Below are 25,787 nucleotides of genomic sequence, written 5' to 3' on the forward strand. Positions count from 1 at the left end.
AATAAGTAATTATTTAGTTTATATAAAATGTTATACTTAAAATCCCCCCTCCCTGAAAAATGAACTTTAAGAATTAAGGGAAAAATAACAACTAATCATTACAAAATTGTGTTAATGGCTCCCACACATCTTGAAATTTCCTAATATATCCTCGCTGTGTTGCTATTACTCTTTCCATTTTATACATACGACATAATGAATTCCACCAAAAATTATAATTTAGTCTACTCCAGTTCTTCCAGTTATAAGTAATTTGTTGAAGGCAACCCCAGTCATTATGAGTAATAGCTTGTTATTTGATGATATCTGACTCTTTGCTCTCATTGACATACCAAATAATACAGTATCATATGACAATGCCTCTGGATTTTCTAATAAACAATTAATTTGGTCCCAAATTGATTTCCAAAAAGTCATAATAAATGGACAATAGAATAATAAATGATCTAAAGTCCCTGCTTCGAGATGACAGTGCCAACATTTATTAGACTTAGAGCTATCCAGTTTTTGTAACTGAACAGGGGTCCATAATGAGGGCTAGTTTTTAATCAGAGCAAAAAATAAGATAGAGCAACACCAGCATTAATTCAGTTACAATGGTTGCAAATAAAGCCAGGATTCAATTTAAAAAGAATAATATATAAAAGTTTTGATGATTGAAGGCTAGAATAGTTGGCCTGTTTTCTTTCCTTGGCAATTACAGATCATCTAGTGCAGAAGAGCCTCAACTTTTATATATCTTCCTTCAGTGTCTGGGGTTCACTAATTTTTTAAAAATATATATGAATATAAAGATATAGATATATCGTATATAAATTCTCTAATATATTTGATTTCTTATCCAGCCCAGATGGTGGTGGTGGTGGAACCTGGACAGAGCAGCAACAGATAAGAGATATTAGTGATAACATTAAATGCTACTATCCGGATAGCTAAAAATAGCAAAACTTTTTCCATTGATAAGTGGTTTTTATAATCAGGCACACAAATGGGTGACACATCTGGTGTTCACTACCCTGTGGGTTTTGAATCGTGACTTATTCCATAAATTTTTTAGAATGTACTTTGTGCAAAATTTGACACAATTTTAGTTTCCTTTTCACTGTTTGTTTGAATTGTGATCCGCCTTGAACCTCCATTGGGAGCTAGCAGAATGGATAGCTTTTAATAGCTCCACTATGGTTCATAGGGTTTATATCTAATAGTGGGAGGAAAGGCGATGGAGTAGCTTTCTTGGTGTGTCTAAAATGGAAGTCTCCGCAGATTCTCTAGGACCCTCTAATGCTTTTGGGTAAGCAAGTAGTGCCAGGTTTACATCTTGAACTAGTGCATTAAAGCACAAAGACTTCAATGAGACTAGAGAGAATAAATCTCGCAGCCTATAAGTGTAAAAATTGCATGACCTTTACAGGTAACTAAATTTGCTCTAGAGTTAGCAGGAACATTGTGTAAAAATGTAAACACTATATGTGAAATGATCAGTCCCTGATTTTACCCCCTGAGAAATATTGCAGACACTATAGTTCACCAAGGTAAGTTTTTAAAATCTCCCTCTAGAACTGGATACTTGTAAATTAGAACTTCTAATGGTCTATTTACCAAAGGTTTTCTCCTATTTGTGTTGGGGGAAAGGTTATCCCTGAATAGATAGATAAACCCAGGAGCAGTGTTAGTCTGCTTAACTCGGTGAATTTTCAGTAGTGCTTAGGAAATAGAGAATAGTACTACATTTATTTACTTTACAGAGTGAATATGGTTTTTTGAGTCCAGACAAACTGTTGTACTTCTGGTCTTTTAACCAATAATGAAATAGATTAATAGGGAAGTTTTCTTCATAGTAAGAGTTAGCTATAATCAGTTTCTGAATGAGATGGCCAAATACTTCATGAAGGAGGGGTATAGTTAGCTCAGTGGCCTCAAACTCAAACCTTTTGCAGGGCCACATTTTGGGTTTCTAGGTACTTGGAGGGCCTCAGAAAAAATAGTTAATGTCTTATTAAATAAATTATAATTTTGCATGAGGTAAAACTCTTTATAGTTTATAAATCTTTCCTTTTGGCTAAGTCTTAATAATAAAGAGACATATGATCAAGAACTTGCTTTATTTTACTTTTGTGATTATGATAAACATACCGAGGGCCTCAAAATAGTACCTGGTGGGCCGCATGTGGCTCCCGGGCCGCATGTTTGAGACCACTGAGTTAGCTTGACTTCCCATGAGAACTCTGTGTATGCTAACTCTGAAACTATAGTTTTTATATACAGACTTTCTTCAGTGTGAGCTTTTTATCTAGTAAGAGTGATGTGACTTAGAAAATTTCCTGCCTAAAATAAAATTAATAAGTTAAGAATGATAGCACTGTTTCAGAGGTATCTGGTGATTTTAAAAGTGAAGAAAGATGGGTAGTCTCATGTATATAATCAGAAATGGCTTTGAGGAGGGGTGGGTGGGGGGTGGGAAAATTGGGAGAGAGTTGGAAGGTCAGTTGCTTAGGTCCTTGACAAAGCAGTGTTAAGAGGCATGCCATTGGCTGGGCTGAGACCCAGTGTCTTAATGCTAGGCCTGTATGGAAGTTATTTAGAAAATGTTGCAGATATATGCTGTGGCTTTGTGAATATAGGAGAACAATGTACTGTAATCAGCTAGTCATAGAAACATAGAAACATGATGGCAGATAAAGGCCAAATGGCTCATCCAGCCTGCCTATCCGCAGTAACCATTATCTCCTCCTCTCTCTAAGAGATCCCGTGTGCCTATCCTAGGCTTTCTTAAATTCAGACAGTCTCTGTCTCCACCACGTTTTCTGGGAGACTGTTCCACGAATCTACCACCCTTTCTGTAAAAAAGTATTTGCTTAGATTACTCCTGAGCCTATCACCTCTTAACTTCATCCTATGCCCTCTCATTCCAGAGCTTCCTTTCAAATAAAAGAGACTCGACTTGTGCGCTTTTATATCACGTAGGTATTTAAACATCTCTTATCATATCTCACCTCTCCTGCCTCTCCTTCAAAGTATACAGATTAAGATCCCCATACGCCTTTTGACGAAGACCACGCACCATTTTAGTAGCCTTCCTTTGGACCAACTCCATCCTTTTTATATCTTTTTGAAGGTACAGCCTCCAGAATTGTACACAGTATTCTAAATGATGTCTCACCAAAGTCTTATACAGATGCATCAATACTTCCTTTTTCCTACTGGCCATACCTCTCCCTATGCACCCTAGCATCCTTCTAGTTTTTGTCATCACTTCGTCAACCTTAAGATCATCACACACAATCACACCCAAGTCCTGCTCTTTTGTCGTGCACATAAGTTCTGCACCCCCTAAACTGTACCGTTCCCTCAGGTTTTTGCAGCCCAAATGCATGACCTTGCATTTCTTAGCATTAAATTTTAGCTGCCAAATTTCAGACCATTCTTCAAACTTTGCCAGGCCTTCATATTGTTCACACCATCCTGGGTGTTTACTCTGTTGCGGATTTTGGTATCATCCGCAAAGAGGCAAATCTTACCTGACAGCGCTTCAGCAATATCATTTATAAAAATGTTAAAAAGAACAGGCCCAAGAACAAAACCTTGAGGCACATCATTGGTAACATTCGTTTCCTCAGAGCAATCTCTACCCTTTGTTGCCTTACAATGCAACCAGTTCTTGACCCGGACCCATTCTGAGGGTACTCAGTTTATTTATTAGACGTCTGTGTGGAACACTGTCAAAGGCTTTGCTAAAATCTAAATACACCATATCTAGCGCACTCCCTCTACCCAATTGTCTGGTCATCTAGTCAAAGAAATTGATGAGATTTGTCTGACAAGATCTACCTCTAATGAATCCATGTTGCCTTCGGTCCTGTAATCCACTGGATTCAAGAAACTTCACCATTCTGTTTTAAAAGCATTTCCATTAATTTGCTTACCACAGAAGTCAGACTCACCAGCCTGTAATTCCCTACTTTTTCCAGTCAGCATGTTTTGGGAGACATTTTAATCTTTAGAAGCGACAGTATTTTGGTTTGATACTATTACTATGAGAAAGCGAAGACTACTTTCATTTTCTTCTTCTATTCTTTTCAGTTGTGCCTGTTTAGAGTGACATAACCATATCTGCTGGACAGCAGTAAAGGTAATTTAACATGTTGCCTAGGCTGTCAAGGTACCTGAATGCACACATTGTCCCTATTTCATGAAGATAACATATGCACTGCCTGTATTCCTTTTATAAAATAGCTTCCTGGAAAGAAGATATAAATGATCTATCTAAATCTGTACTGATACACAAATAGCCCATAACATGCTTTTGTCTCAGCTCAGCCCAGCATCTCTCCCCAGGAATACTTTTCTCATTTTTTCATACACAAAGTATGTTCTATGCATCAATAGGGCATACCATATATACTGTATATACTTGAATATAAGACTAGATATTTGTGCCCCAAAAAAGGCCCAAAAATGTGAGTCTCGTCTTATATTCGGGTCATCACACCCCTCTCAGACTTGTTGCAGGCCTCCAACGGGCCTGCCGTATGGCCTGGTGGGGTGGGCTGAGACAAGAAGGATGCCTCCCGTCTCCTGTTTCGGCTGAATGCCAAATTTTTTATACCTCCCGCCTGCCTCCCCATGTTCCTAAGGGCCACCGTGTGAGTGGACTGCTGGGCATGATGGGCCACTGGTCTAACCCAGCAGCAGCAATTCTTATGTTCTTACCCTTTTGAATCCCTGGTGGTCCAGAGGTGTATTGGACAGGAGCAAGCTTTCTGCATGCTGAGCCCCTCCCTGAATGGCTGCCCGCATGCCACCCCCCCCTTTCAGACTTGTACACAGCCCGGTACACAGCTGGACCACCTGGGGTTCAAAAAGGTACATGGGGCATGGCTGGAGGGAGGTTAAAAAAATTGGCAGAGTCAGCTGAGACAGAGGGATCCCTCCTGTTCTGGCCCACCAGGCCATATGGCAGACCTGGTGGAAGCCTGTGGGACAGGGCAGGGCAGGGAGGCCTGGGTGCAGAACAGGGAGGGAGAGGGGCTGATGCAGAACCTGGCAGGTGAGGGAGGAGGGCAAGTCACAGATCCGGAAGGGCACATGAATATTAACCCCCCCCATCTTATATTCAAGTCAATCTTTTTTCCTTCTCTTGGTGGGGGGAGGGTACCTCGGCTTATACTCCGATTGAGTTATATGTGAGTATATAAGGTACTCAATATAAATGGAGATTTTTGTGCCAAATAAAGGATCACAAATGGGGTTTAGGTGTTATTTGAGCCATCACCTGACCACTGGCACAGCTGTCCTCCTGCAACACCCATGCTGCTTTCCTATTCTCCTGCTTCCCTTTGAATACCAGCTCCTTGTCTAAAGTTCCAACCCCCAGAACTGCTATGTACAACTCATGCCCCCTGGGATTCCTAAATAACCCCTCAAGGCATTGTGTTTCCCCATTAGTGCTGTTGCCGATCTTCTGCATGCTGATCTGGTATGGGGCCTTGAGCATCTGTCTTCTGAGATTCTCAGAGAAGATGGGAGCTGGCAGACCTTGAGCATGCGTAGACACTCAAGGCTCTGCACTGGATCAGTATATGGAGTCAGCAGCAACAGGTTTTTTCAGCACTCAACAGTAAGCAATGGCATCTAGGGGGTGGAGGGGATGAGAAAGATGTCTGCAAGCAATAAGTATGTTTTAAATCTTATGCAGCTTTGCTGACACAGAAGTTGTGAGCTGTCTCATCGTGGGTTTCTGCCACTCCTCCTGCTCCATGTCTTGCAATTTTTGAGGTGTGGCGTGTACAGCCACTTAAAATAAAAGGCAAAACAAAACTCTGCATTTATGCATACTTGAAAGATCAAAGGTTTCCTGTACCAATTCCCTTCCATATTCACATAAGAACATAAGCAGTGCCTCTGCTGGGTCAGACCAGAGGTCCATCTTGCCCAGCAGTCCACTCACGCGGCGGCCCATCAGGTCCAGGACCTGTATAGTGATCCTCTATTAAAATACCCCTCTATCCATATTTTTTTTAGGAATTCATCCAATCCCTTCTTGAACCCTGATACTGTGCCCTGCCCTATCACACCCTCTGGAAGCGCATTCCAGGCATCCACCACCCTTTGGGTGAAGAAGAACTTCCTAGCATTGGTTCTGAATCTGTCCCTCTTAATTTTTCCGTATGCCCTCTTCTTGTAGTTTCTGAAAGTTTGAAGAATCTGTCCCTCTCCACTTTCTCTATGCCCTTCATGATCTTGTAAGTCTCTATCATGTCCCCTCTAAGTCTCCGCTTTTCCAGGGAAAAGAGCCCCAGTTTCTCCAGTCTCTCGGCATATGAAAGGTTTTCCATACCTTTTATCAATCGCGTCGCTCTTTTCTGAACCCTCTCGAGTATCGCCATATCCTTCTTAAGGTATGGTGACCAATATTGGACGCAGTACTCCAGATGCGGGCGCACCATTGTCTGATACAATGGCAGGATGACCTCGTTTGATCTGGTTGTAATGCCTTTCTTGAAAATACCTAGCATTCTATTCGCCTTCTTAGAGGCCGCTGCGCACTGTGCTGACGGCTTCATTGTGTTATCCACTATTACCCCCAAGTCCTTTCTTGGGTACTTTCAACCATTACCAGCCTTATAGCTGTACTTCGGGTTTCTGTTCCCTACATGCAAGACTTTACATTTCTCTACATTACACTTCATCTGCCATCTCATCGCCCACTCTTCTAGTTTGTTCAGGTCCCTTTGTAATTCCTCACAGTCCTCTTTAGTCCCAACTCCACTAAATAGTTTGGTGTCGTCTGCGAGTTTTATTACTTCGCACTTCGTCCCTGTTTCTAGATCATTTATAAATACATTGAACAAGCAGCGGCCCGAGTACCGACCCATGCGGAACACCGCTCGTGACCTTCCTCCAGTCAGAGTAGTGGCCCTTCACTCCTACCCGCCAACCAATTTTTGATCCATCTATGTACGTCTCCTTCCACCCCATGGTTCTTCAGTTTCTGTAGTAGGGCGTTCATGGGGTATCTTGTCAAAGGCTTTTTGGAAATCCAAGTATACAGTGTCTATGGGGTCCCCTTTGTCCATTTGTTTGTTAATTCCTTCGAAGAAGTGCAATAAGTTTGTTTGGCATGATCTTCCCTTGCAGAAGCCGTGCTGGCTTGTTTTCATCAGTTTGTTTCTTTCTAGATGCATATCAATGCTGTCTTATCAGCGCTTCCGCCATCTTCCCCGGAACCGAAGTCAGACCTACTGGTCTGTAGTTCCCCGGGTCACCTCTTGATCCTTTTTTAAAGAAGGGGCGTAACATTAGCTATCCTCCAATCCTCCGGGATCACGCCTGTTTTCAGGGATAGATTACAAACCTGCTGTAGTAGTTCCGCTACTTCCTCCTTTAGTTTCTTCAAAACCCTAGGGTGGATTCCATCCGGGCCTGGAGATTTGTCACTTTTTAATCTATCTATCTGCTTATGTACGTCCTCGAGGCTTACCTCCATTGATGTTAATTTTTCTGCTTGATCTCCTGTGAAGATTTTTTTCAGGTTCTGGCACATTGGATGTATCCTCTTTTGTAAATACTGATGAAAAGAACATGTTTAGTCTATCCGCCACTTCTTTCTCCTCCTTTACCACTCCTTTCCTATCTCCGTCATCCAGCGATCCCACTTCCTCCCTTTCTGGCTGCTTCCCTTTAACATATCTGAAGAACGGTTTGAAATTTCGCCCTTCCCTGGCTAGCTTCTCTTCATATTCTCTTTTTGCTCTTCTGACTACGAGGTGACATTTCTTTTGATGCTTCTGTGCTCTTTCCAGTTCTCCCAGGTTTTGTGCTCTTTCCAGTTCTCCCTGGTTTTGTCCTTTTTCCATTTCGGAATGAGTATTTCTTGTCTCCTATCACTTTCTTCACTTCTTTAGTTATCCACGCCGGGTCTTTAGTTCGGTTCTTTTTGCATCATTTTCTAAATCTGGAGATATACAGATTTTGCGCTTCGCTCACCGTGTCCTTGAATAATGACCATGCTTGCTCTAGAGTCTGTGATTTCCTTGAGCTGTTCCTAAGTTTCTTTCTTACCATTACTCTCATCGCTTCGTAGTTTCCTTTCTTGAAGTTCAAAGTCATCGCTGTGGTTCTCTTCCCCTTCGATATTCCTACTGCAACCTTGAACTTGATCATATTGTGATCACTGTTTCCCAACGGTCCCACTACTTCCACTTCCTTTGTAGGTCCTCTTAGCCCATTGAGGATTAGGTCCAGAGTAGCATTCCCTCTTGTCGGTTCTCTAACAAGCTGTTCCATGAAGCAGTCCTGTATAGCTTCCAGGAATCCGGTCTCCCTAGCACATTTTGAGTTTCCAAGACTTCAGTCTATCCCAGGATAGTTGAAGTCTCCCATAACAATCATGTTACCGCTTTTGCATTCTCACCTCATCTCTGCTTTCATATTTTCATCGTTTGCTTCGGATTGCCCAGGTGGACGATAGTGCATAGGCTCAGTCCCAGTCATTATTCTTGCTTTAAAGTACAGTGGAACCATGGTTTGCAAGTGTTTTGCAAGATGAGCAAAACACTCCCGCAAACCTTAACTCGCAAAACGAGCATGTCCCAATAAATGAGCAACCCCCCCTGCTCTAACTGGCATCGCACCCCCCCCACCCGTGAACGCCCCCCCCCCGAGAACCGGCATCGCATCCCAGTTCTGGAAATGGCATCTACCAGCCCGCCCACCCAAACAAACTCCTTACCCCATCTGCTGGGTGCCGTGCCAGTTAAGGAAAGATCCCGCCTTTTGCCTGGGCTGGGCCTTGAGGATCTGCGCATGCTCAAGGCCTTTTGGCTCTCGTTCTCTCCGAGATCTTGGAGAAAATGAGAGCCAGAAGGCCTTGAGCATGCACAGATTCTCAAGGCCCAGGCAAAAGGCGGGATCTTTCCTTAACTGGCACCGGCAAGCAGCAGATGGGGTAAGGAGCTTGTTTGGGAGGTCGGGGGTGGGGGGGGTGGATGCTGCCTCCAGCACAGGGGTGCAATGCAGTTCTCAGGGAGTGGCGTTCGCAGGCGGGGAGTGCGATGCCAGTTTGGGGGGGTGATGGAGCAGTGCCGGTAGCTTCGGGGGTGGGGGTGGGGTGGGGAGGAGGAGGTGGAACATATCAAGCGAGTTTCCCTAACGTCCTATGAGAAAACTCTCTTTGATATACGAGCAATTTTGTTTACGAGCATGCTTCTGGAACAAATTATGCTCGTAAACCAAGGTTCCATTGTAGTTGCTTCCCTAGAGCAGAACTTCCCAAATTGTGGGTTGGGACCACAAATGGGGGGATCATAAAACTTGTCTTTGGAGGTCACAATCTAGGTGGGTTCTCCATAGGTGCATCATTATTCTGCACCTCTAGGGAGTTCTACAATTTTATTTGGTTGCAATCATTGGGTCACAGCCACAAAAAGATAAGGAGACACTGGTGTAGAGACTTCCTTCAAGAAATTTTAAGCAGGCACTAAAGACAAGACTATTTCATTGAGGCTGCTGTTTTTGTAAACATTGTATGGTTTTGCACTAATAAAATTATTTGAAGTTAAAATATGTGTTAACTTTCATGGTAAGTCTTTATAGATTGGCTCTCCTGGGTCACCCAAATTTCTAATCTCAGTTTATATTTGAGTCAACCTTTTTTCCTCCTTTTTTTGTATGGGGGGAAGGGTCACCTCAATTTATATTCAGATTGGTTTATATTCAAATGTATGTGGTACTTTCAATATGCATAGATCTGAGCAATTATAGAAGTACCTATTTTAGTGGGTAAAAGGTTTTTAAATGTAGAAAAAGGGTCATAAACCTTTGATATGAAATCTAAATTTCCAGGTGTATCATACATTTCTGGTCCTTTGTCATATACTATAGCACTAAAGTTCCACATTCCTATTGTTTAACTGTATAGTTTCGATGGAATATTTTTCCAAACTTTTATAGGAATAGATCGTATTTCACCCAAAGGAAGGCCTACTATTAAAGCAGCCCCTGCAGCTTTGACAAGATCATTGCCAAGAAAAGCACCATTGAAACAGCCAGTCCTTCACAGAACTCCCAGTGTGTCTTCAGTATGTAGCACCCAGAGTGAACGAAGTGCCTTCGGCAGTAAATGTAAGTAGCTTTGGTAGAGTAAAATTGAATCAGTTTTCAAATGCCAGCTTCTTAAAATTTGGTGTTGTGAGGGAGTCAGGCATTCTCCCTCACAGGTGGTGATATTTTGGTGGACAGCAGAGGGTGCTGGCCAATTAGTGGGTCAACTGGAGGGTCCACGATGCATTGAGCTCTGTAGCAGGTGGCGCTGAATTGCATGAACAGGCTACCCTGCTGAGTCATAGGGTGGAACCCAGGCATGAAGAGCTTCATATGCCTAGTCTGGGATTCATTCAGGGAGGTCCCTGGGAGAGGGTACCCATGGGAAGGTGAGAGCCTCCACGAAAAGACTTCCCTGAGCAGAGAAGGCTCAGAAGCTGTGGGTTAAGGAGAATCCTGGGGGAAGCTGAGAAGACGGGAAAGGTTTGCTTGGAAAAGCTGGTATTGTGAGTGGTGTTATGCTTGGATGGCTGAGGTAAGCCAGCTTATTATTCTGAGAACTGTATAATATGTTTGAGTCAAAGGAGTTGAACTGAGTGATTCTCTTCCCTACTCTGAAGGAACAGACTCAGATCCTGTACACCAGTGGTTCCCAAACCTGTCCTGGGGGACCCCCAGCCAGTCAGGCTTTCAAGATATCCCTAATGAATATGCATGAGAGAGATTTGCATTCCTGTCACTTCCATTATATGCAAATTTCTCTCATGCATATTCTGGCTGGACAGTTTTGGGATCCACTTCTGTACACCAATAAAAGGGTTCATTATATCTTCCAAGAGTGTCTAGAAGTGTATATGTGTGGGAATACAGGCAAGGTGGCTGGAAAACCTGGCCCGGAGCACTGCAGGTCCTGGCAATGTGATGGGAAAAGGACTGTTTGTTCCTTTTAGAATAACAGAAGTAATGTGTGAAAAAAAGGAAAGGAAAAATGATAGTTGTCACCATAGGCAGCGGAATACTTTTTTGTTTGAGGGGCCCAAAAGCGCCAACCCAGACCCGCCCAAACTCGGCCCCTGACTCCACCCCCATAATAATAATAATACTAATTGTAATGCAATTTCTTCTATCCATTTTTCATAAACACACAATATAATCTTATTAATACATAATGGTAACCACAAAATTAAAAAAACATAAAGCACACTGTACGCAGAGAAAATGTTAATTATCATTTATATTCAGGTTTTTTCAAAGATATCAAGGCAGATAACTTTAAAATATGCAAAGTCATCTCAGTAACAACTATAGAAAAATAGACAAATATAGTGCAAAATATAGACAGCAGATATAAATGATCAAAACTGACATTTCGATCACTAAATTAAAAATAAAATCATTTTCCTACCTTTGTTGTCTGGTGATTTAATTAGTTTCTGGTTGGACTTCCTTCTGACTGTGCATCCAACATTTCTTTCACAATCCAGTCTCATCCCCTTTGGGTCCAGGTCTCTATCTCTTTTCCCTCTGCTTACCCTCCCCAGATCCAGTGTCGGTTCTCCTTTTGTACCTACCTTTGTTCCAGGTCTCCCTCTCTCTCCCTCCTCTGTTATGATATTCCAACTCTCTGTTCTTCCTCAGGGTCTCTCCTCCTCTGTCTGCACTGCCCTTTGGTCCAGGCTTTTCTCTCTCTTTCTGCTGCTTACAACCCCTGCCTCTCTCTCTCCTTCCTTCCCCCCTCCCTTTTTCCTATGTTCCCCTCCCTGCCTTCCAGCCTTTGTCCCACCCCCTCCCCCAAAGCCAACCTGCTTGCCTGCCTCCCTCCCGCGCTGAAACCTGGCCTACCCACCACCGATTCTTTCTTACCCCACAGCCAAAGCCAGTCTGCCTTCCTCCCTCCCTGCCGCGCCGAAGCCTGGCCTACCTGCCACCGATTCTTCCTCCTCTCCCATCATGGTCCACCACTGTTTGTCGCTCGCTGCTGCAAAAAATCCATGAAGGGAAGAGCCAGGCGTGTGCAGCAATGCCGACCCACAAGCCTTCACCCGACATCAATGACCTTCTCTCCGACATCAGAATTGAAGTCGGGGGGGGGGGGGGGAGGCTTGTGGGCCTGACCCTTCCCTTCCCTTCCTGCAGCTACAGCAGCAAGCAGCAGTGGTGGCGGGTGACAGCCCGCGTACCCCCTGCCCTTCAGGATGGGCAATTTTTGGGGAGGCCATGGCCCCTGTGGGGCCCCCCCCGTTTCAATGCCTATGGTTGGCACACCAATTGGCAGTGGTCTCTAACCTTTTTCCTGTAAAGTGCCATAGTATGAATATGAGAGCTGAGGGCCACCATAACAATTCAAGCTTACACATACTACTAATTTTGTAAACTACCTTGACCTACTTCTATGAACAAAAATTAGTTCTAATACTGATTCTATATCACTTCAATGATATATTACAAAAACTCACTTTGTTTTGGATTACTAAGAGTAGGAAATTCCATAAACGAGACTCCTGAGTAACACACTTAAGAGATTGCAGTTACCATTAATTTACTTCTGAGTATATCCCCTTTATACATCCTAAGACATGACTTGTTCAGGAGCTTATAGGGATGGATTCTGCAAACAGTACCGTATTTTCACCACCCGCACCCCCACAGCCTCCCGACCCCCCCCATCATGTAGAAGCTCCTACTGTTGTCCTGCTGCTTCCTCTTGGCGGTCCCGGCCCTTCTGTGAGCCTTGCGTCTGCGCTGCTTCCTCTTCCGGCGGTCCCGCCCTTTCTCTGACATCAGGTGCAGGGTGCAGGTGCGGGTGGGAGTGCGTGCGAGCGGTCCTGCGGGGGGGAATCGGACGTCGGGGGAGAATCAGGCTTTCAGGGTGGGGACAGGACTTCAAGGGGGAGGGGAGAGTCGGGGCGGGCGAAAGGAGAGTCGGGGCGGCCAGAGGAGAGTCGAGGCGGCATGCACGGTATACGGGTGTGCGCGGTATATAAAAATTTATTTACATAAATTACAGTTTCCCGCGTGCTATACCCGTGTGCGCGTTTTACATAGGTGCGCGGCAGCTGCCTAAAAAAAGCTGCTGATCACGTGTTAGTCACATTATGGTGCTATTTGCAGTGACTCCCCCCATTGTTCAAGAACTTCCTGTACTTATAGGGTTGGATTCTGTAAATGGCGCCTACATTGGCTGCCACTTAAAAAAAAAAAAAAGCAGCCGGTGACATGTCAATCACACTACGGTGCCATTTGCAGAATTGCTTCTATTCCCGGCAGCTATGTTTGATGAGAATCTTGCGGCACTTGCAAGAACTGCCAGTAGCCATTCGGAAAGCAGTGCAGGCCCAAACAGGAGCTTGTAAAGCTTGGGCCTGATGTCCGCGCTCCTGACTCATGCGCCTGCTGCCTGAAAATAGTAAGGAGCTGTTGAGGGAGGGAGGGAAGAATTAAAAATGGTACGGGGTTAAAAAAAAAGGTACAGGGGAGAGGTATGATTAAAAAGATACAAGGGGGGATGATTTAAGGTACTGGGGGGCAGGTGGGGGATGGGGATTATTTAAGGTACTGGGGGGTACGTGGGGGGATGGGGCCTGCTTGCCTGTCTGCCTGCCTTCCTGTCACCAGACCACTAGGCCTGACTGTTCTGTGCCCTGCTTGCCCTGTGCCCTGTCCTGGCCTACCACTAGACCACTGTGGGGGGGAGGGGGGTGACAGGATACAGAACCTAGCAAGAAGTGTGGAGTTGGTGAAGAACCTGGTAGGGAGAATTTGATTCAGAATGTTTTTTTTCTTGTTTTCCTCATCTAAATCTAGGGTGCGTCTTATGGTCAGGTGCGTCTTATGGAGCGAAAAATACGGTATCTTTCAAGTTGTGGCTCTTAATTGTAGCTCTGTTGGCTGGGGAGTCATGCCAACATGTTTTGTCCCTTAGGTTGTATCAAGGCCGTCCCCAATTATTACCGCACATAGCCATTCAGTCGATTCAATGTTTTGACAAGAATGGTAGAAAAAACTGTTAAGTGATAAATAGGATTATACACTATTCATGGTGATGGTTGTATATGTAAGTGTGATCACTAAATTTGGATAGATTATGACATTTTAATTAATTTTAAGCAGTGTGGTCTATTACCACATTGATTAACACCAATTAAAATGATTGTTAGGTACATTAGACAGATTATGAGCCCACTGGGACAGATAGGGAAAATGCTTGAGTACCTGATTGTAAACCACATAGATAATTTTGATAGGCAGTATTTTAGTTTACCTAAAATAAATAACAGTGCCATTTAGAAAATTTGGGCCTTAAATCATAGGGAAGATATAATAAGCTTAAAACCTCTCTTTCAAAGTATACATATTTAACTCTTTAATTCTCTTTACCAAATGTTTATGATAAAGACAGATCAACCATTTCAATAGCCACCCTCTGGTCAGACTATATCCCAGTTTCGTACCCTTTTAAAGGTGCAGCTTCTTGAATTTCACACACGAGGTTTCATTGGGGGTTTAAAATATATAAAATGTTTTTTTTATACATTTTCAATGTGAGCAGCTTAAACCTCAAAAGAGGTTTAAGGCATATAATGGAGCAAATAAAAATGAACTTCATTAAAATAAGATTAAGACTAATAGAGCTAAAAACAAGTAAACCCAGTTAGACACAAAGGAATTCCTTATACATATTTGACTACCAAGCCCCCCCATTCCTAATACAGTACCTCAATATAATATGTGCAGAACAGAAAGCTAAAATAACACCCATTTCTCTGCTTGTTGGAAACATAATACATTATAGGGAATCGCCTGATGAAATCCAAACCTGCCTAATCTAAAATATTTGTATAATATGAACTAAAATATCAGAATAGTCTTAAAAAAAAAAAGTAGCCCCCAAAATAAACTAGAAATGGGTATCTTTGATCCAAATCAGGGTAAAGAGAATATTTCCACTAGTTATCCAATGTCAATGAATTATATATAAAATGTCTGCTGGTGTTTGTAATCTGCTTAACTTGGCACTGCACAATTCAAATTGTTTACTTTTAAGCAAGAGAACTATATCAAAATGGAAATGGTCAGAGGATTGTCCAGTTTTGTTATTTAGAAAATACAAAAGCACCTCGAGGCAATATAAATCGCCATAACAAACTGATCAAATTGCAATATGTATTCATAGACCTGTCATAGGATTTTTATTAGCTAGATCCATTTCAAAAACAAGGGGGGGAGGAGGGGGCAGCAATATTAAAATCTTTAATTACATGGCATCTGCTCTCATATCTGCAGGGTTCTTGAATTGTTTCAAATCTATCCTAATGTTTAATCTTCAATCATTTTGAAAAAAAAATTATACAAGGATATAGACATACCAGAACACCAATTTGAGAAGAAACTTCTATCAAAGACCAAATCACTTGAATGAATCGATTCGCTATGGTAGAATTGGACTCAATGAGAATATCAGCAAATGACATTCAGACAAGTGGGAACATATTGAAGTGACACATCTCATTGTGCTGGGAATGTTGAAATTGTTGGCTTAGAGTTTGTCCGATACACCTGTAAGATTTGCTGGCAGCTCCTCTTGTTTCACCTTGGTCTGATTTCAGAGCTGGCTCGTTAATCTTGCTTGATAAATCAAAATTGCATCTCTAATGGACATTGTCCTAGTGAAAGATAAATCAATTGTATGTTTTGTTTTTATTTTTTGTGTTATGGATACTAGTGTTACGGAAAATTTTATGTACCTTGTCAGGTTACTTAATTGGATATGGCATTTTGCAATTTAAGCTGTTTAAATGCTTAGCCTATGACTGAACATAAAAACAGCAAATATATCTTATCGGCATGGAACAAAATAATTTTATAGTGTTTTTGCAGGAGTAATGGCTACTTGGATACATACTGGAAGCGTTTGGCCTCAAGATAAAACATATCAAAGATTATAGGTATAAGCTATTGCAAGCCTCGGTTAGCTGGAAAGCCATCAAATGTGTGAACCTGAATAATTTCCCTGTACCAAACTATCAAATGAAAGTGGTTAATTCAAATTCTGGAGGAGCCTGGTTTTAGCAAGTACTAGTAGAGAAAAGTACTCTGAATGTAACATCAGCAAACAGAAAGAATTAAACTTTACACTTATGATTTGGAAATGGTAGGGGAAAAATTTAAACTAACACATCCTAGCAGAAGAAATAATGGACGCGTTAACTAAACTGCTTGAATAAATTGGTTCTGTATGCCAGAATCTGGACTCATGAAAGGAGATGACCTCAACAAAAGATTTCCAGAGAAGTGGGAGACGGTTGAAAATGATTCATGTCATTGTGCTGGGAATGTTGTTGCAAATAGGAAGTTGTTGACTTGAGGTTTTTCTTGTAACCGCGGCTGGATGATTTGCTGGCAGCCATTCTTGTTTTTGGCTCTATCCAATGTCAAAGCTGGGAGTCAAGACCCCACCAGAGTTTCAGGAATCCCACAGAGCAGCAATCCCATTTCTGGGACTTTGACTCGGCTTCCAGCTGCCCCTTCAGAGGCACTATTGCATTTAGAATCTGGGAAGGTTGAAACAGGCTTTTCTCTTTAGCTCCCTTTGCTTTTTCCTGTGACTTTCACTCTTGAATCCATATGGCAGCCTACCTCTGATTTGGGAAAAGCATTGATGTCTCAGTTTAATAGTTTAACAAAAGAGGTATAAACCTCGTATGTTGAGGTTTTTAAGACTGCTGTGGATATTCAACAGATCGATAAGGTAGAACTAGAAGGAAAATTAGGGAACTTTTCTGGCCAGACTGCTGATGAAGAATGTTTTGTGTTCTAAAGTGGATCATTAGAAAATGTTTCTCAGAGCAATAATCTTTGCATGCATCTGGTGATGCTATAGAAATAATAAATAGTAGTAGTTTGGTTAATTTTCCTTGCTCTCCAACTATTTCCCTAAGGATATGTAATAGAAATTTTGAAGGTTCCAGAAAACTCTCTCCCCTTCCATCGTTCATCTGTTAAACGATGGAGGGGAAAGGTCATTTAGATATAGCTTTTAAATTTAATTGCTATATTGGAAACATCTGATTCAGTGTTGGCTGAGCCAGCTTCTTTGGTGATATCCTTGGTATTGTTATCTGATGAGTATTGGCTACTCGGGATGTTTTTTAGACATCAAACTTAGAATTTTTCCTGATGCTTCATTAGAAACTCATGCTAAAAAAAGAAGCATTTCCTATTGATGCAGCCTGATGCTCAGCTGAGATCTCTTCCCCGCCCCCCCCTCCCCAAAATAACTATCTAAATGTTCTGTGAAATATAAAGTATGTGTTAGTGCAGCTCAATTGGTCAACTCTAGTTTCCAGTAGGGGTATTTTGGAGGGACAGATTACATTATCTCTTGTTGGGTTAAACTGAGTACCTAGGCCAATGGCTTGCCTGCTTATTGCCTTTTTACAGAATCTTTTGGAAGTTAGATACTGGTTGTATATTCATTTGTATTGCTAATCTCTGTGAACCGCATAGAACTTAACGGTATTTGTGGTATACAAGTGAGTTTTTATGTTATGTATAAATTGGTCAAGATTATTTTTTCTTTTTTCATGTGTTCAGTCTTAGTCTCATTTTCTTTGACTTGTTTTGCAAGTGTTTACTTGGTGTCTAGATAATGCATAAACAGGGAAAAAAATTTAAAAAGGAAATTTGCCAGCTTGTTTTAAGGTATTTCTAATTCAACAAAATGAAACATTTAACACTTACTGGGATGGTTTTAATTATAATGTGTTTTATTATAGGGCAAAAGTTAGATGACTTAGTGCAGTGGTCTCAAACTCGCGGCCCCCCAGGTACTATTTTGAGGCCCTTGGTATGTTTATCATAATCACAAAAGTAAAATAAAAGTTTCTTGCTCATATATCTCTTTAGCTAAAAGTGACTATTATTATTAATACTTAGTCAAAAGGAAAGATTTATAAACTATAAAGAGTTTTACCTCATGCAAAATTCTTAATTCTTTAATAAGACATTAACTATTTTTTTTGTGGCCCTCCATGTACCTACAAATTCAAAATGTGGCCCTGCAAAGGGTTTGAGTTTGAGACCACTGACTTAGTGGAATCCTAAAGACTCTGAAAACTGAAAAGGTTTCTGCTCATTTTGCATGATTGGTCTTAAATCGTCTTATGCAGTTTGACATACAGTATATACCGTATTTTCGCGGATATAACGCGCGCGTTATACGTGATTTTACGTACCGCGCATACCCCTCGCGCGTTATATGCCTGAGCGCGGTATACAAAAGTTTTTAAACATAGTTCCCACCCCGCCCGACGCCCGATTCACCCCCCCAGCAGGACCGCTCGCACCCCCACCCCGAACGACCGCTCGCACGCGCTCCCACCCGCACCCGCATCCACGATCGGAGCAAGAGGGAGCCCAAGCCCTCTTGCCCGGCCGACTCCCCGACGTCCGATACATCCCCCCCCCCGGCAGGACCACTCGCACCCTCACCCCGAAGGACCGCCGACTCCCCAACAATATCGGGCCAGGAGGGAGCCCAAACCCTCCTGGCCACGGCGACCCCCTAACCCCACCCCGCACTACATTACGGGCAGGAGGGATCCCAGGCCCCCCTGCCCTCCACGCCAACCCCCCCCCCCCAACGACCGCCCCCCCCCCAAGAACCTCCGCCCGTCCCCCAGCCGACCCGCGACCCCCCTGGCCGACCCCCACGACACCCCCACCCGCCTTCCCCGTACTTTGTGTAGTTGGGCCAGAAGGGAGCCCAAACCCTCCTGGCCACGGCGACCCCCTAACCCCACCCCGCACTACATTACGGGCAGGAGGGATCCCAGGCCCTCCTGCCCTCGACGCAACCCCCCCTCCCTCCAACGACCGCCCCCCCCCCAAGAACCTCCGACCGACCCGCGACCCCCCCTGGCCGACTCCCCCACCCCCCTTCCCCGTACCTTTGGAAGTTGGCCGGACAGACGGGAGCCAAACCCGCCTGTCCGGCAGGCAGCCAACGAAGGAATGAGGCCGGATTGGCCCATCCGTCCTAAAGCTCCGCCTACTGGTGGGGCTTAAGGCGCGTGGGCCAATCAGAATAGGCCCTGGAGCCTTAGGTCCCACCTGGGGGCGCGGCCTGAGGCACATGGGCCAAACCCGACCATGTGTCTCAGGCCGCGCCCCCAGGTGGGACCTAAGGCTCCAGGGCCTATTCTGATTGGCCCACGCGCCTTAGGCCCCACCAGTAGGCGGAGCTTTAGGACGGATGGGCCAATCCGGCCTCATTCCTTCGTTGGCTGCCTGCCGGACAGGCGGGTTTGGCTCCCGTCTGTCCGGCCAACTTCCAAAGGTACGGGGAAGGGGGTGGGGGGGTCGGCCAGGGGGGTCGCGGGTCGGTCGGAGGTTCTTGGGGGGGGGCGGTCGTTGGAGGGAGGGGGGTTTGCGTCGAGGGCAGGAGGGCCGGGGATCCCTCCTGCCCGTAATGTAGTGCGGGGTGGGGTTAGGGGGTCGCCGTGGCCAGGAGGGTTTGGGCTCCCTTCTGGCCCAACTACACAAAGTACGGGGAAGGCGGGTGGGGGTGTCGTGGGGGGTCGGCCAGGGGGGTCGCGGGTCGGCTGGGGGACGGGCGGAGGTTCTTGGGGGGGGGCGGTCGTTGGGGGGAGGGGGTTTGCGTCGAGGGCAGGAGGGCCTGGGATCCCTCCTGCCCGTAATGTAGTGCGGGGTGGGGTTAGGGGGTCGCCGTGGCCAGGAGGATTTGGGCTCCCTCCTGGCCCGATATTGTCGGGGAGTCGGCGGTCCTTCGGGGTGGGGGTGCGAGTGGTCCTGCCGCGGGGGGAGAAGAATCGGACGTCGAGGGGGGGCATCAGGCTTTCAGGATGGGGACAGGACTTCAAGTGGGGACAGGCAGACCTTCAAGGGGGGACAGGCAGACCTTCAAGGGGGGACAGGACTTCAAGGGGGACAGGCACGGAGAGTCGGGGCAGTGCACCGAAAGTCAGGGTGAGTCGGGGCAACCAGATGAGAGTCGGGGAGGGCGAAAGGAGAGTCGGGGTGGCCAGAGGAGAGTCGGGCAGCATGCGCGTTATATGCCTGAGCGCGGTATAGAAAAGTTTTTGTACATATCATCGTGATTTCTGCGCGCTATACCCCTGTGCGCGTTTTACAATGGTGCGCGTTATATCCGCGAAAATACGGTATATTTACTACATAATATGTAAGGAAGAATGAAATGATTCTTAAGAATATAGCTGGAGAAGAGAGGAGGATAGGGCTTGTTGAGAAGGTGGGGTGAAGGGAAGCTATTTGCCTGGATTGAGATAATTCATCTCTATTTCATAAGTACTGTTTGTAAGTCTACAGATGCTGGTTGAATGTCATGTGTGTAAGCAGGGAGAATCCCCTCCCATTCTCTTACCTTGGGAAGAACAAAGCCAGGGTGTTACAGAGAAGCAGAGTACAGATGAGGATAACGTATGGTGCGAGTTCAATAGTTTATTCAGTATTTGCAAATGAAAACCAAAGGAACTAAAATGTATTCATGCTGGGCTACGGTGTAAATCATGGTAAAATTATTTGTGAACAAGTTTTTGTAAGTGCTTCACAGACTAGGCAATTTTACTTTAAGTCATCTGTATTTTTTTTTTCTTCTACATAGTGCAGAATTTCCAAGCAATGATGCTTTTTTATTTTTATTTTTTTTAAATAGAGGAAAACACTTGAGTGACTGCATTAGGTTTGTCTGACATTATTATGCCTTCCCCCCCCCCAGTTTTTTGGCTAGTCTATTGGGATGCACTGACAAGCTGTTGGCTTTTTTTGGTAGTGAAAACTGTGAAATATCTTCCAAAAAAACCTCTTCCCCCTGCTGACTCCTTTGTTCTTTCGAGCCCTGACAGCCATGTTGTCGACCCCCAGTTCAGTGTTACTATCTGAAATTCCTGACAAGGCTGTAAAGGCTTTTTGGTATTTCTCCTCCCTCCTTAACAAAGGAGGTGCTTTATATCTTCAAGCCATGATTATTCCCATTGCAACAAACCTTTTTCTTATGCAGATGAATTTGTTTCAGATTAAACTTCACAAACACAATTACTTATTTTCCTGCTTGAATCCCTAACTGGTTTTAATCTGTTCTGTCCAGTGCCTGGAAGCTTACAATTTTTCCATTTTAATTCACTGAGAGCTAGCGGAAGGGATAATGAGAACGAACATGGCAGCAGCCTTTCATGCTTTAAGCTCGCTTTGATCCCTTTAAATGACTGTACCAGGAGGACTCCGCAGTTGTACAGAAACTGATTTTTTTCCTCATCTTTTCATCAATTCTACCCTAATGCCACCGACCGATTCAGAGAAGCACTATGATTTCACCTTGCTGACTATACTGCTGCTTGGATCTTACAGCTTCTGTATAATTCCTTTGTTGACCACAATTTCTGGGAAAAGAAGTAGGTTATTTGTTTAAAGCATTTAAGTGTTTGTTGCTAAACTCTGAGCTTTTTTTGAGTTTGTGTTAAATTTGAGATTGCATATGGCATGTTTTGAAAAATATAGTTGACTTTCATATATGCGTTTGAATGCTGCAGTGCTGTGGTTCAAAGATAAAAGTGCTATGCTTCCAACATTCACCTTTGTACACAACAGAGAATTGTATATAGATATAGTGCATGTCACATAGCGATTGTTGTGAAAAATCACAGCTGCATGCATATGTCCATGTTAAACTAAAAACTTAAGCCTTGTTGAGCTCCGTAGTTAAAAAAAAAAAAAAAAAAAAGCAGTGTGTGCTAGACACCACTGAAAACGGAGCCTATTCCATAATGTATTTTATAACAGAGACAAAAGGATAGCACCTATAGGTAGTAAACAGGATCTGTATAGAAGAATTGTAAATGAAAAAAATTGCATAATTATTCTCTAGTTTAAATGACTTAAGATCTAGGTTTGGGTTGCCATGCCAGTTGCTTAGTGTTTCCCCTCCTGCCCTATAAGTTAGCTATATAATACTTTTTTTTTAAACTGCATCAATTGCTTCTCCTTTTCTTTTCCTATCCTTTCCCACCTTGTGCATTAGATTGGTTTTGTAGTAGTTAGCAAAGATGAATGGAACTTATACAGCACGTTTACTTAATGCCCTATGTTCAAAATACAGGCTTTTTCCCCCTACTTCAGGTGTTTCGTGAATTATATCAAGTTTTTAACAGATATTATCTGGTTGATCTATTCAGTTTCACTCATTCAAGTAGGTACTATGCTGTAACATGCACTAGGTGGCAGCTTGATTGCAGAGTTTATAGGCCATATAAGACACTGACGCAATTCTTTTGAGCTCAGTAGTAAAACTTATCTAGACACTCTGAGACACTAGTCAGAAGAAATTGCCACCCAATCCATGCAAAGTTGTTTTTTTTTTTTTTTTTTTTTTTTTACAGTGAAGCACAAGTTCATGTTTTACTGTATTTTGGCATTTTTTTTACCTTCACAGTAGAGGAAAAGGAATTCAATGAATGTTGGAGCAGTGTTGGAGTATTTAGCGCTCCAGGCCGTGGTAGAAACATCTATTGTGCTTAGTAAAAAGGGGGGGGGGGAGCGGTGTGTTGCCCACTTAGCATATGATTTGGATAAGTGTAGCTAAATGAAGATATGATACCTGTTCCGCTTAATATTGAGCTGGGAATATTTTTTAACTAATAGCTTGTTTATATACTGCTAAATTACCACGGAGGCTTCAAAATGAGATGACTAATTAAATGAAATTGTGGAAGTGCTTACTAGTTTGCTTGGAGATTGACTACAACATGTTATTTCAGGCCACAATAACTGTAGGTCTGTACATATAAGGGACTCACAGGACCACGAAATGAAAGTCCTAATATACCCAAATAAAACCCTAAGATACCAGGCTCTGAGTGCAGTACAACATCAGAGAAATAGAAACAAATGCATTTTTTCCTGAACAGTGCAAAATATAGCCCCCTTCCTTCCTTCCTCCCTCTTTCCCTCCTTCCTCTTTCCCTCCCTCCCCTGTCAGACTCTGCACCCATAAGAACATAAGAGGGTGCAAGAGACGAGCAATGAAGCTAGTGAAAGGTATGGAGAACCTGGACTACGAGGAACGACTTAGGAGACTATGGTTGTTCTTCCTTGAGAAGAGGAGACTGCGAGGGGATCTGATCGTGACTTTCAAAATACTGAAAGGATTCGACAAAATGGAGCAAGGAAAGCAGTTATTTACAATGTCCAATGTGACGCGGACAAGAAGACATAGACTGAGGCTGAGGGGGGACAGGTCCAGGACGAATATCGGGAAGTTCTGTTTCGCACAGGCGAGTGGTGGACACCTGGAATGCTCTCCCAGAGGAAGTAATTGCAGAATCCACCGTTCTAGGATTTAAGGGTAAATTAGATGCGCATCTCCTTAAGAGTGGCATAGAGTGACATGGGTAAGAGTATATTAGGTGCACATCTCCCTTGAGAAGCATACAGTGATATTGGGACTAAAACTATGCCAGGGTACACCTGGCGGGGCCTCTGCGTTTGCGGATCACTGGACTTGATGGACCCAGGGTCTGATCCGGAGATGGCAATTCTTATGTTCGTATGTACCCAGCCCCCTTTCTTCCTACTTTCCCTCCCTCCCTTTCCTGTCAGACTCTGCACCCAGCCCCCCTCTCTCCCAGGCTCTTCAATGCACCCTGCCCCATCCTATCTCCTCCCTGTCGGTGGCAGCTGATTTCTTCTGCTGCTGAGCGGCAACCAGCAGGAGCGCCCTTTGGCGCTGCCTGCTTGGCGCTTAGTGGCTTCTTTGACTGGCTCCCGCAAATTCTTGCAATTCACGAAAATTCGCGGGAGCCAGTCAAAGAAGCTGCTGAGCAGCCAGTGCCAAAGCGTGCTCCTGCTGGTTGCCACTCAGCGGCAGTAGAAATCAGCTGCCACCGACCGGGTTAGAAGTGGGCAGGACTGTGGAAAGCTTGCTCCTGCCTGCTGTTCCCCTGGACTACCAGGGATCAAATTTTGGGGGAGGCCACGGCCCCTGTGGCCCCCGCGTTCTGGCGCCTATGCACCTGATGCTCCCAGAAGCTCAAAATCTCCTGGATACACTCACATGATAGTGTTGCTTCCCCCAACTGCTCTTTCCAAGCTCCTGTTACCCCCCTCTGAACGATGTTTCACTAGCCGCATGGCTGCCTGCCTCAAACAGCTCCATCGATGACTCTGGAAGTTTCTCCAATGCCTGGATATGAGGGCAGAAGTCTCTCCTCCAGGCTGAGAGTTACATTCAGCTCTGGTAAGGCCGCCTCACTGCCAGCACTGGTTCCGGTGAGTAATGCTGAAAAAACCATGAACCTTTTGATGGATGAAGCAGGGAAAGAAGAGGACTTCAAAGGCAATGTCCTTAACTTCCCTTTCCTTTTCCCCATTTTAAAAGTAAGTTAGCAAGAAGATAATGAGCAAAAAGTGTTTTCTCTGGAGTCTTTTCTCAGCACATCCGTCTTGTATGCCATCTTGATTTCCTCTAACTTTTCCCTATTTAGTTTTTTCACCCTCTTTTTTACTAAGTTTCAACAAATGCAATTTGCTGTGAATCGAAGCGGACGCCTATTGAAACATCTGACTCTGATTATAATATCTCGTATATTTAATAGTCATAATTAAATTGTAATGTGATTGCATCACATCACTAGGGGGTTTTACATAGGAATGGTTTATGTTTATAACAAGACACCAAGTATTGCTGATAGTATTCAGCTTAACTGTCAAGATGTCTTTCCCTCCCCTCTGAGCTGCCCAGCACCCCTCACTCAGTATGTGAAAATAAAATATCTAACACACTGGTCAGGATCTGGATCCCCAGACAGCAAAGCTTCTGCCCTCCCCCCCCAGGCAATTGTGCGGCAGCAGCGAAAATGGCAAACAAAATGCTAGGAATGATAAAGAAAGGGGATCACAAACAGATCGGAGAAGGTTATCATGCCGCTGTATTGGGCCATGGTGCACCCTTACCTGGAGTACTTCATCCAGCACTGGTCGCCATACATGAAGAAGGACACGGTACTACTCGAAAGGGTCCAGAGAAGAGCGATTAAGATGGTTAAGGGGTTTGAGGAGCTGCCGTACAGTGAAAGTTTAGAGAAACTGGGCCTCTTCTCCCTCAAACAGAGGAGATTGAGAGGGAACATGATCGAAACATTCAAGATAATAGACTTAGTAGGTAAGGACAGGTTGTTCACCCTCTCCAAGGTAGGGAGAACGAGAGGGCACTCTCTAAAGTTGAAAGGGGATAGATTCCCCGCAGGGGTCGGTGCTGGGACCACTGCTGTTCAATGTATTTATCAATGACTTGGAAACGGGGACGAGATGTGAAGTTATAAAATTTGCTGATGACACCAAACTCTGCAGCAGAGTTAGGAACACAAAGGCGTGCGAAGACCTACAAAGGGACCTAAACAAACTGGAAGAGTGGGCAAACAAATGGCAAATGTGCTTTAACATAGAAAAATGTAAAGTCATGCATATAGGGAAAAGGAACCCAAGGTACAGCTACAAAATGGGGGGAACATTGCTGGGGGAGAGTAATCTTGAAAAACACTTGGGTGTGCTGGTGGATACAACCATGAAATCATCAGTGCAATGTGCAGCGGCCTCAAAGAAAGCTAACAGAATGCTGGGCATCATTAAGAAGGGAATTACAACCAGGACGAAGGAAGTCATCATGCCACTGTATCGTGCAATGGTGCGCCCGCATCTAGAGTACTGTGTCCAAT

The 25,787-nt window shown here is 44.1% G+C and overlaps 1 protein-coding gene across 8 annotated transcripts in view; it reads left to right on the forward strand.

Moving 5' to 3' along the window:
- MTUS1 (microtubule associated scaffold protein 1) overlaps nt 1-25,787 on the forward strand; it is a 346,310-nt gene that overhangs the window by 142,078 nt on the left and 178,445 nt on the right. For 5 of the 8 annotated variants that reach the window (XM_033944129.1, XM_033944141.1, XM_033944126.1 and 2 more), the window contains one exon: nt 9,952-10,122. The exons of 2 other annotated variants lie outside the window; for them this stretch is intronic. In XM_033944129.1, coding sequence (XP_033800020.1) covers nt 9,952-10,122 — 171 coding nt within the window. Of the gene's footprint in view, nt 1-9,951; nt 10,123-21,265; nt 21,471-25,787 lie in introns of those variants that run through there. One more of the 8 variants, XM_033944175.1, reaches the window with a different exon arrangement.

Source organism: Geotrypetes seraphini, chromosome 1, assembly GCF_902459505.1.
Source record: "Geotrypetes seraphini chromosome 1, aGeoSer1.1, whole genome shotgun sequence".
Taxonomy (NCBI): Eukaryota; Metazoa; Chordata; class Amphibia; order Gymnophiona; family Dermophiidae; genus Geotrypetes; species Geotrypetes seraphini.